This window comes from Pelmatolapia mariae, linkage group LG2 (assembly GCF_036321145.2).
Source record: "Pelmatolapia mariae isolate MD_Pm_ZW linkage group LG2, Pm_UMD_F_2, whole genome shotgun sequence".
In the NCBI taxonomy this organism is placed as follows: domain Eukaryota; kingdom Metazoa; phylum Chordata; class Actinopteri; order Cichliformes; family Cichlidae; genus Pelmatolapia; species Pelmatolapia mariae.
The window spans coordinates 31,240,558-31,253,180 of record NC_086228.1 but is presented as its reverse complement, the minus strand read 5'-3'; the positions used below and the strand labels follow the sequence as shown (position 1 = coordinate 31,253,180).

Here is a 12,623-nt window from a genome sequence, read left to right as displayed (position 1 = left end):
GGATATTTAGTCGCGTTGTACAGGGTAGCGTGAATGGAGGTCTGTGAGGATGAAGCAGGTGTTGTTGAGACTTTTTCTCTATGCTCCTTCATTGTTTGATCGTATGTCACTTTGTGAGCGGTCTTCAAGTGATTGAATAAATTTGTAGTGTTGCTCTGTGGTGCAGCTACGACACACTATGTCTACTTGATCCACGTCTGACTCCGCGAACCCATAATGTTTCCACACCACTGAAGTCGTTTTACCTCTCTTTTCAACCAACGGCATTCTTTCTTCAGCAGCCGTTATCCTCTCCTCTCCAAATAACTTCTGCTTAGCTTTCCGAGCTTCCCTCGGGTACTCTTAATTGTTGTGACGCGTGTTCGAAACGCAGAGAGGTGCGCTCGATTTGCCACACAGTAAAGCACGAGGGAGGTGCTAATAATCGGCTCAGTCATTTTTAATGATCGTTGAAAGCCCAGATCGTAATTTAGATTAAAATTAGATTAATTGAGCAGCCCTACCTGATAGTGACATAAATAAATAAACTAAGTTTCACTTTCATAAGTGGTAGATGAAAATAATTGTCTTGTGGTCAACAGAAATATTTAGCTCTGACTCGCTAAACTTTTTATTTATTTATTTATTCAGTTCTTTTATTGTTTTATTTATTTATTTATTTTTTCTCATTTCAAAATAGCTGATTCAGTATTGCACTCACCAAGTGCCAGATTCAATTCTGTTCAACTTTATTTATACAGCACCAAATCACAACAGTCAGCTCGCTTTATATTGTAAGGTAGACCCTACAATAATACATACAGAGAACAAAACCCAACAATCATATGTGAGCAAGCACTTTGGCGACAGTGGGAAGGAAAAACTCCTTTTAACAGGAAGAAGCCTCCAGCAGAACTGGTCCAGCCCTAACTATATGCTTTAGCAAAAAGGAAAGTTTGAAGCCTGATCTTAACCCTCTGGGTTTGTTCAAAATCACGACCCTTTCAGCTTGTTCATGGCCAAAAGTGGCCACCAACAGATTAGGTCTGTAATTTTTATTATTTTTATGTTTTTTGCCATTTTTTCTGCATAAAGCTTTTAAGTAACTTCAGTTCTTTTCATAAATATAAAATAATTATTACTTTTTACATTTTTAACCCTTTAAGCACCAGTTTGTTTGTCCACTGCACTAGCTGGAAGACAACCTCAAATCTCACAATTTTATATAATTGCATTGCTACTGAAATTTCTTGTATTATTAATAGTAGAGTCTGGGACATGTAATTGATTCACATCAACATTGATTATAATGCATTGTTATTTTTGTGCAGGGAGAGCAAAAACAGATAATCCTAGGAACTCATAAATGGAAAAAATCATAAAACCCCAATTTATTTCCAAATAAAACATACCATCTGATTTATTTTCTAACCATGATGGAGGTTAGATGCATAGCAATAATTAACAGTATCAATGAGTTTTATGCATCTTTGTTTTTTTGTGCAGTGACAAAAAAAACAAAAAAACTCCCTCTCAGCTTGTTCGTGGCCAAAAATGGCCACCCCCTGTTTACATTTACAAAATGCTATAAAATTCATATATATTAAGAAAAATTTCCACTTTTTTTTTTGACTTGATTTTTTAGATTAGCATCAGTGCTGTTCATGAAAATCAAAATTTCAATCAAATCCATAATTTTAACCCTTTAAATACCAGTTAAATCACATAATTTTAATGATTTACATAGGGATAAAAGCATAAAATCCCCATTTTTTTTTCTAAATAATACATGCAAACTGATTTATTTTCTAACCATGATGGAGGTTAGATGCGTAGCAATAATTAAAAGTATCAATGAGTTTTATGCATCTTTGGGTTTTTTGCAGTGACAGAAAAACAAAAAAAATCCCTCTCAGCTTGTTCGTGGCCAAAAATGGCCACCCCCTGTTTATGTTTACCAAATACTATAAAATTCATATATATTAAAACATTTTTCTACTTTCATTGACTTGATTTTTTAAATTAGCACCGATCCTAGTCATGAAAACCAAAATATAATTCAAATTCAGATATTATACCCTTTGAATACCCATCAGATTATGTATTATTACTACGCTTTTGGGGGGAAATAGTAATAAAGTTCACATTTTTTTTATCATTGCAGGTCAGTAACTGTAACAATGATTTAATTTAACTTTTTTTTATTTTATTTTTTTCTTTGGGGGGGGGATGAATGGCCAAAAAGAAAATCACACATGGTGTGTTAGTGGCCAGAAAGGCCATTTAATGATTAAATAACCACTGAAATGACCAATAAAATGATCACAATTTATATTCCAGTGTGTGTGCTTCTGTGTGCATCCTCATTAGCAGCACGATGTGCTAACCACAGTAGAGTGGTTTTTGTAGGCACACTTTCTACACCTGGTACAAGGGGCTGCTGTTCCAAACCTGGAGGTGCACCTTTTGCACCTTCTTCTCATTTTGTTGGTGGGGTGTGGGTCACAGTCTGGTTCAGTCTACTGTATCTTGAGATCAATGGCAGAAGTGGCTGAGAATCAGGGACAAGGGTGTCTTGCAGTTGTTGAGGTCACCAGCATGTGCCCCAGCTCTTCCAGGATCACTCTTCATTTGTAGGTTGTAGAGGACTCCCCCACTTCAGTGAAGTTGTTTCCGGCGGGACAAAGACATCGTTTCCCAAGACATCCAGGAAATTGGAGAAAAGAGCCATCAGCCATCAGTTAGTTTTCCTTCAACAACTCGAGGTGCCAACACCCTCTCCAAGTTATCCAAGCTGTATTTGTGCCTATTGTAGTCCAGGATTGCTTCTTGCTTTCACGCATCCTTTATTCCCCATCACTGACTGTTGGTTCCCTGTGTGTTGCTGTCAAAAGAAGCACATTCCTCCGTTGCTTTGGCATGTGGGATATTGCCGTGGTAGTTTTGGTGAAGCCAAAGACAGACAACAAAATCTTCCTCTGTTGCAACTGGAGGAGCTGGGGAGGAAGCTCTGGGTTGTTTCCCCTGTGCCAGTTTCCATCTGAGGAGTTCCTCTGCCAAGGTGACCGAAGGAAAGACGTTGTCCTCGGAGCTCCTCCGTCAGTTGGAGTCTGAACCCCTTTCCCTTTTTTTACTTCCTGAGAACTTCCAGTGTTGTCATCCAACATGCTATGTATTGCTTTATTCTGGTTTAGGCTCACATCTCCACTTCATCTATAATCCTCCAATCCTCACACCTTTACCTCCCGTGCAGGTTTGTAAGGGTGCACAGCAGCTAAAAGATCTCCTTTGTTATAAAAAAGTCAAAAGTAGATCTCAGGCTGTTATTGCAGGGAACTGCATACAGGGTGAGCCCTGGTTTGATACCAGTGGGTATTGGATTGTAGAGCAGTCTCTCTTCAGTAGTGGGACCCACATGGTTTTCCTTTCATGAGGGATCCACTCAGTCACCGGCTCCTCTGTCTCAGAAAATGCTCCTATGTTCTTTTCCATCAGTTGCTCGGCCTCCACCTCCATGCCCCCCAACCCCAATCCCCCCCAAAGAAGAGGATTCAGGCACTGGCTAGTACTCATCATCAGTGGTGATGCAGTCAGATTGTCCCCTTATCTTCTGGAGAGGAAGTTTCTTCATCTTGGGCAGATGTCTGTTCTTTAAGGGCAGAGGACTGCTTGCTGTCTGACCAGATCATATAGACAGTGCTTGAAGCAGTGATGACCTTCTTGCCATATTGCCAGAATAAATGATCTGGAAGCTGTTAGGCTTACTTACAGCAGTAGCTCTGTCTGCACCTGCATAAACTCCAGGACACGTTTACAAATAGTGTTTGTTGTTGTTTGTGCTGCAGCTGCAGGTTTGAACTCTGCAAAATGTCCTGTGATTGGTTTTTTTTTGTTTTTGTTTCTAGAGTTGATATTTTGAGTATGGTATCTTTTTATGAAAAATACAAGAGTAAAAGTGCTTTTAACATGTGCTCCAAAGCTAAGTTTGACTGGGAACCTCAAAGCTCAATATCCTGCATCCACAGAAATTCACCGCAGCCTATGTAATGTTTGATGCGTCATAATTGATCCCAGTCTGTCTTGCAAATACATGTTTGTGCTGCAATGTCATGGACAAACACAAACTATTAGATCCTTTAGATCAAACCTATGTCAAAATTGTTTCATTCTTTTGGTCCATTGGAGTGTGGTAACCCATCAAACGCCCCTATTGGAAACTAAGAATATTACATGAAATTGCTTGTTTGGCCAAAAATGGGTAAATGATGTTATTTGGTAAAAAACATTAAAAACTACAATTTTAAAGTGTTGAGTTTAGAATGAAAGCAATTTTACCTAAATTGCATGATATATTACTGTCAATAACAAGGAATCAAAAAAGGTGGTTATAATGGGTTTCAACTGGCCAAAAATGGCCACGATAGAACCAAGAGGAACAATTTGGTGTACAGTGTATATTATTGACATTATTAAGGAGCTGATGTTGAAAATTAAAAAATCTGGAAAAAAATACACACCTTTGGGAAGTTTCATTCCATTTGCATTAACAGAACGAAAATGGTTGAAAAAAGAAAAGTGAAGTGGCCACAAATGGCCAGGATAGAGCCCAGAGGGTTAAAAGTAGAGATAGTGTCTGTCTCCTGAATCCAAACTGGAAGCTGGTGGAAAACTGAAGGCTCTGCCTCCCACTCTACAGATGAAGTCTGGGACCAAAATGCTGCACGCTGAGCCACTCACAGTCGTACCACCATGACAATATCAGCCATGTTGTCATTTGTTATTATAAGTGGGTTAAAAAAATACATTTTCCAATTCAAATCGATTTTAGTTTGAGTAATTTGATATCGATTCATTAAATCCTGAATCGATTTTTAAATATAAAAGTATTTTTGCCAGAAATGGCAGAATCTCAGCTTAATGCTCACAAAAATATTGCCAAAACAAATTATTCTGATTGTTTTATTACAAAGCATGAATTTTAAAATGTATTTAAGGACCTATTAATAAACAAAGGAACAACAAACAACACAAACACCAACCTCCTAAATAATTAAATGAATGTAGAAAAAGTAAAAAGTAAACTAGTGTGGTATAAAAACAAGAGTTTACTGTGCAACATTGAACCAGTTACTGCCTGCATTTTAAAATTGGTCATAAAGCTGACTACAATAAAATGAGAAACATAAATTATTGTGAAAATAGAAAAGTTACAAACGTACATCGCGGGCCACTGAGGGAGCCAGTCAGTGTGGTTTGGGGATCTGACTAGGATGCCTCCTGAATGCCTCCTGGCAGTCCTGGGTATGCCCCTGGAGAGATTATAGCTTGCTTGGGAACATGTTAGTGTCCCCCCGGATGATCTATAGGAGGTGGCTGGAGTGATGCATGGATAAATGGATTGATATGAGTATGGGTTTTTTGTTTTGCCCGTCCTGCCCCCTTCAAATTCAACCAGATTTATTGTTGTACACAATTTGAAAGTCTGTCTCACTTCATGATGCAGCAGAAGGAGAATACTGTTGTTTTGTGTTACCTCAGCAGATGATGTGATGATGGAAACGGTGGTGGAGGTGTCTACAGAGTGTGGACCCATGGAGGAAGAGAGCTTCCCCATCCCTCCTGGCTGTGAACCTGTAGCCAAGAAGAAGAGAGGAGGTTGGTGTCAGCACAGCTCACCTGTTGTCACCTTTTATTTTGTTTACTGATGTTCAGTGTTTCATTCTAAAGCTGTACAACTTTAAAGCAACAGTAGGTAGCTCTCTATTTAAAGCATGAAGCTGTGTTAGTACAAACAAGGTAGTTTAGTACGGTGGGTAAAGACAACTTCCTCTGAAAGCTGCCGTATGCCAAGATTTGTTCCAACTTATGAGTGGAGTAAGGTAACATTAAGTATGAAAAGTCGATCAGCTTAACAGACAATGTGGCAGGCCATGCATAGTTATTGTATTCTTGTTGAAATGCTGACAATGCTAAAAATCCATCTGTGGTTTATTTTAAAGAATAAGCTTGATCTGTGTGTGGGTTTGTACAGGCGGACGTAAGGCTAAGACACACCAGCCTTCCTCCAATGGCTCCTTCGATCTGGGCATCAAGAAGAGGCCAAGAGAGGGAAAAGGTCTGTAGCTGCTCTCTGCCTGTAGACAGCTCCTGTCTCTGTTAGCTGCTAACCTAGAATGACTGGATATAACCCAGATACAGTATTTTCCCACTTTATGATTTCTTAGTTTTTTGCATATTTGTCTTACTTAAAGGGAGCTGCAGCTATCGATTATTTTATTAGTCTTAGTAATATTTTGTGATGTTGTGATAACCGATTAAATGTTAGTGGAAGGCAAAATAAAAAATAGTTCTGACAGTATTTTATCTCCTGGGTAAGCTGTCTGTGTTTAATTGTGCTAGTGAACGAATATGTGTTGTTGTAACCTTATACAGGAGCATGTGGTGGTTGCACATTTAATAACATTCTGATGGTGTAAATGTTCATCAAGGTAGCTAATAGCTAATGGGTTAGCTGCCATTAGACTTCAGCACGCTGCCAAATGTAACCGTCTAAAGCCTAACCTGTGCCAGACAGGCACTTTGCACTTTTGAACATCTGTAAAACCTGTAACTCTGGTACCATTTGCTCAATTGACAGAATTTCAGGGCTTCCTAAAAGCAGCAACTCTGGTCTTTTTAGTGATATTAGGATAATTACGGTATTCCCAGGCACGTCACAGCAGACAAAGGTTGGTTGAGAGGAGAGAGTGAGTGTATTGGGGCTCTACAGAAAACAGATATTTCTCTCACCCCAACCGGTCTCAGCAGATGGCCCCGCCCCTCCCTGAGCCTGGTTCTGCCGGAGGTTTCTTCCTGTTAAAAGGGAGTTTTTCCTTCCCACTGTCGCCAAAGTGCTTGCTCATAGGGGGTCATATGATTGTTGGGCTTTTCTCTCTGTATGTTTTATTGTAGGGTCTACCTTACAATATAAAGCGCCTTGAGGCAACTGTTGCTGTGATTTGGCGCTATATAAATAAAATTGAATTGAAAAAAAAAATGAATATTTTAGAAGAGATTGGAGTTCCTTTTATGTTTTCTTTTTTTTTATTTTTTTTTTTATTTGCTGTTGCTGACCTAAACCCAACGGGAGCTCTCACCACTTAAACATGGTATAAAGCTATGCTAACAGTCCATCTGCATATTTTAACTCCTTTAGCTTTACTGTAGATTTTTGCTGTGTAAAAGCCGAGGTGTATGCGAGCACCTACATGGTTCACTTTTCTTCATGTCAGAGTTTGTTGATCAGGTGGTTTGATGAAGGACCGCCGCCAGCTTTTTCCAGTAAAGTGCTCTGGTCCAAACCAGTTGATGAGTTTGTAAGTTTTTCCCTGTGGGTTGGAGAAAATTCCGACTCCAAGCAAATCAAAATTTGACTAAAAACCATGTGACAATGTTCAGTCTGCTCATTGGCCAGATGTGCCTGGGCAAGAGCAAAAAATAAATACAGGAAAAAATCTGTTATGTGACACATCTATAGTACAGATACAACCACTGAAAACTGCCACTTTCAGCCGTCAGCTGACATCAGCCGATTAGAGTCCCCCCATTTAACCTTTGGTAGTTTCCACTATAAACACGCCCCTTTCACTCAGTTGCAGAGTGTGACCAAGAGATGGCGCTTTTAAAAAAAACAAACAACAACCTTGGATTATTTTCACAGCCCGCTGTTTTGATTTGAGGCTATATAAATAAAACTGAATTATATTACATATTATTTTGATAACGTTCATGAAAACCTCTTCACCCATTAAAATATAACAACTTAAACTTAACTTTTGAAAATATAAAATAAATAAAACTTTACACTCAGTTTGACCATTCAGACATTTTACACTGCAAATCACCAAAAATATTTCTATTGTCAGACCAGTGTCAGACCAGTGTTAACGTGATAGATGTCCGTGGGTGTGTAACTCTTATCAGCTGGTTGGCTTGGGTCTTTGGAAATGTGAGAAAACTACTGAAGCAACCTCATGGTGTCTTCACAAAAATGGGACATTAGAAGACTACCAAATAAATGCAGTCTACACTACTATGTGAATACCATAAATTTAAGGTTACATATTTGATATTCAGTTTTTTTTGTTTCTGTTGAAACATTCAATTTGTTTCAAGGAGGCGAGCACATGCTCTCACAGTTACCCCAAGAGAAAAAAAATAATCAGATGTCGGAGTTTTCATGAACGCAGCGCTGCCTGAAAACTGTTTCTCTTACTGAGCCGACATAAATTAATGTTCTGGCTTATCAGATCATTCGTCAAGTAGAAATTACTTCTATATGGTTAAGTTACACTCTGTTATCAATTCAACATGATGTCACAAAGTCTGCAGATGTAGTAACAACAGTTTTAGTAACATACTCTGGACCGGATTTTAACAGTAATGTGAAAAATTTTGTGATTCATTTTTCTTAAAGAAAAAAATGCATCAGTGGCATTCAGTAAGCTGAGACAATCCAGCACATTGCAGCAGGGTGCAAGATGCTAGCAGGGAACGCATACATGGAACGGCGTTCCGTAGTCGGTATCCGTACTTTACATCCAACACTTTTCATTGTACTTGGTGATGTTTGGCCATAGTAACCCATCCCATGAAGCTCGCTATTCACTGTTCTTGAGCCAGCCTAAAGGTCATATGAAGTTTGGAGCTCTGTAGCGATCGACTATCCAGGAAGTTGGCACCTCAGCATCTGCTGACACCACTCTTTGATTTTACGCGGCCTGCCATTTTATGGCTGAGTTGCTGAAACACAGGCGCTATCCCCACGACTAAGCACATATATCCCATCCATAGAAATGTGCAATTACCAGCAATTAACAACAAGCACAATATGAGCACAAACCCTTCACCAAGGCAGCTTATTATTTTAATGTACATTAACAAGTTTGTAGTAAAAACAAAAATGCATTTTGGGGTCAATTTTGAAATGTAAAAGTAAGGTTGCAGGTCAAATTTGACGTTTGGGTGAAAAAATGTAGAATTCCCATGTACCAGGATCTTTCCCTAAGCGCTGCAAAGGAAGGAGAATTTTAAGACATTTTCACCTTATTCTACCTTGAAGAGGTCAAAGGTGCATGCATGACCACACTCCATATTCCTTACAAATTTCATCAGCATTCATTCAAAGTCTTTAAGCTGTTGTATTTAAAGAAAGAATGAGAAACATACCAACCTTACCCAAAACAGCCTCCTTGGTGGCTCGAGCTAGCTCTACCAGCATAATAATATGGTGAAATACCACAGAAGTACAAAATATATCACTTGTAGGGTAATGTGGATTGCAAAAATGATATCAACATTTTACCATACAAGTGTCTTTCTTATTGTTGAATATCAGAGGCATTTCTTTAGATGATGTTCTGGGTTCTGTTTGGGCCTCCTAGACGAGTCGTTGATGTGCTCTTTGAGTAATTTCAGTTGATCGGCTGCTGCTGAGAAGCCGGCCAACTGAGTCTATCAATCAACCTGATCTATCAGGTTGGAAAAGCTTACAGTCAGGTGTAATAGTGCCATTTATCAAGGCGGGTAAATCTATTTTACACTGGGTCATGTAGACTGTTTTTAATAAATGAAACAAAAAATGTTGAATGAGGTCTGCTGAATGAATTTCCTTTGGTTGCTTTTGAATAATATAAAAAATAAAATAAAAACACAGGGCCGAGACAGGCGTCACCAATAATAATTATATTCTGCACTAGTCTTTGAACTTGACTGTTTTTCTGCATTTTTCAGGACCTCAGTGTTGAAAGTCCGTGTATCATGTATTCCCCACAGGTAACACCACCTACCTCTGGGAGTTTCTGCTGGAGCTTCTGCAGGATAAGAACACGTGTCCCAGATACATCAAGTGGATGCACAGAGAGAAGGGCATCTTCAAACTTGTTGATTCAAAGGCTGTTTCCAAACTGTGGGGTAAACACAAAAATAAGCCTGATATGAACTACGAGACTATGGGCCGGGCCCTAAGGTGAGCTGTTTTGCTCCATGAACGCATTACAGTCTGCAATCTTGATTTAACAGGACACGATGATTAAAGACAAGACATATCAGATGCAAACAAACAGAAAGACAAAATAATGACTCATAATTATTTTATTAAATCAGGGGGAAAGTAATTTATGTTTTTACTCTCTGACATGAGTTTTGACAGCCTATCCCATGATGTTCTGTAGAGTTTATACTCCATTTGTTGTTTCTGTATAGGTATTACTACCAGCGTGGCATCCTTGCCAAAGTTGAGGGTCAGCGGCTGGCCTACCAATTTAAAGACATGCCCAAAAACATTCGAGTGATCGATGATCACGAGGAGGCAGAGGAAGTGGAGGATAGCGAGACCGTGGTATCCACTCAGAATCTGGCTCGCCAGCAGGGCCAGGCCACCCTGGGCACTACGTCTCTCACCACCACCCAGCCTCAGCAGACCTACGTCACTGTCATCCCCAGCAACACCACCACCAGGTCGAACAAATGTGCTCATTTAGTATTCCTGTGCCCTGTAGAATGTGATTGCCCTATTTTAAACAAAAACATGACATATATTAAGGCTAATTTACACTATGGAGCCCTACTCTACAAAACTGTCAAAGACTGTTTTAGGGGAAACCTTGTGCTGACAACGCCTGTTTGATTAGATCATGAAACTCTGGTCTTATACAGGCCTAATAGAAGAAATTATCTTTTTGGATGTGGTGCATTTAGGATCACATGCTTCAAGTTTGTATGATCAGCATTGAGCACATTTAGTGTGGATCCTGACATTTTGTCTTCCCCCTTGCGTATGTGTGGTGATTTTATTTATTTATGTATTCAGTGTTTGCTTTTTTTGCTTGTCTATTCCTGCAGGCCCATTCGAGCTATGCCAGTGGTCATGACCAACTCGCTAGGTCAAATGGCGTTAAACTCTCCACCCATCCTCACAACTACCACAGGAGTCCCGGTGACTGTAGCGAGCACCTCTGCTAGCACTGCCCCTAAACTTGTGATCCAGGCACTGCCCACCATGCTTCCTGCTGGGTCAAAAGCAGGAGAGAAGATCACCATCATCACAATCCCAGCCAACCAGCTGGCAACGCTCATGCAGGCCAACCCATCAGGCCAGGTCACGCAACTCATCCAGGCCAAACCTGTCACTGCACAGCTAGCGCAGGCCACCATCAAACCGCAGCTCATCCTGGCCAAACCAGCCACAATGGCTCAGGCGCTGCCACAGATGTCTGTCCAGTCTCAGTTAGCCCCTACCAAAAGCTCCATTCAGCCCCCAAAGCGTGAAGCAGTACAATCAGACGTGGCAGCAGAGGCTCTGCCTACCTCCAGCTCACCGGCAGTATCAGTGGAAAAACTATCATCCTGAGAACCAGGGTCCCCAAGGGGGTTTGGTGTGGAGAGGGATGTACAGAAAGTGACTGTGGACACTACTGAGGAAGTGCAGGGAACATCCCACACCACCTCCTCTTGACACATAACTGAGCTTCTCCCTTATTGGCTTAGACCGTCCGACCGACGCTGGTCTCTAGGGAGACACTTTGACTATCTGGCTGCTGAAGCCTCGCAGAGGATGAAAGGGACTGTTAAACATACTCATTGATGCTTCAGAGCTCAGAAACGTGGGCAGCCTTAGATTGTAAATGACAAGTTGTTTTTGTAATCAAAGCTAACATAAGAGCCTAGCAGGACTTCATTGTAAACGGAAGCTTAAAAAGGATTTTTGATACTCGACAAGTATGTATCAGTACACATGTAGTTTGAATTCCTCTGTAGCCCCTTTCACATTGGGGTTACAGACTTTGGATGTTTAAGACTGTAAAACTTTAAATGGCAGAGTAACTGGGGGCATTGCTTTAGACACGTTCACAATGACTGAAACTGGCACTTGTTTCAGGCTTTCATGGGTTGTCTGCAGAGCTCTCCTAAACTTACTCAACAGGACTGTCACTATTTCCCACTGTTATCCTCTTTTTTACTGTCCCTAGAGTGGGGGTCTAGGATATCTGCATCCAGAAAAAAGAACTGATTGTGTGCTCCGCAGAAGTATATTATGATTTTTTTTCTTGTACTCTCAGTGTATTGAAGTAGATTTTACTGAAATATGTATAAAACAAATGTTAATTAAAAATGTCTGGAGTGGGTTCATTTAACCATCTGAACAGTAGCTTAGTGATTTATTAAAAAGCTCTGATGGACACAGAAAAATGCTTTGCTGCTCAACCTACAGATTCAGTTCAGTGTCCATGCACAAAAAGTATTCTATAAGTATAACATGACTCCTATTAGTTTACCTAGGAAATAGCCCAATATGTGAAAAATCTACAAGCAGCTCTCATATTTTATACACAGAAGTGTACTGCCTGTTGGTGTTGTTAGTGTTAATAACTCCTGGGTCTGAAAAATGAAACCAGTACTGAAGTGCCAAGAATGCAGTTTTTCCAATGACCACTTGAGGCTGGCTCTAAAAGTGAGTCTTGGTTATCAAATGAAATGTCTTGCTGTGAAATACAGACCATTCAACAAGTCTGATCTTCAGTAGTGAGTGAAATGTTGGACTGTTGGCTTGCTACTTAGCAAATGTCTGATTCTGCTTTGCACCTGTTCTGCTTTTGAATGCAACT

The 12,623-nt window shown here is 40.1% G+C and overlaps 1 protein-coding gene across 3 annotated transcripts in view; it reads left to right on the top strand.

The window, feature by feature from the left end:
- Positions 1-12,127, top strand: part of LOC134645254 (ETS-related transcription factor Elf-2-like) — a 20,926-nt gene extending 8,799 nt beyond the window's left edge. For 2 of the 3 annotated variants that reach the window (XM_063498640.1, XM_063498634.1), the window contains exons 5-9: positions 5,518-5,634; positions 6,011-6,094; positions 9,793-9,985; positions 10,222-10,476; positions 10,861-12,127. In XM_063498640.1, the coding sequence (XP_063354710.1) occupies positions 5,518-5,634; positions 6,011-6,094; positions 9,793-9,985; positions 10,222-10,476; positions 10,861-11,368 (1,157 nt within the window). In that variant the 3' untranslated portion in view covers positions 11,369-12,127. The remainder of the gene's footprint in view (positions 1-5,517; positions 5,635-6,010; positions 6,095-9,792; positions 9,986-10,221; positions 10,477-10,860) is intronic. The other variant, XM_063498650.1, reaches the window with a different exon arrangement.
- The last annotated feature ends 496 nt before the right edge of the window (positions 12,128-12,623 follow it).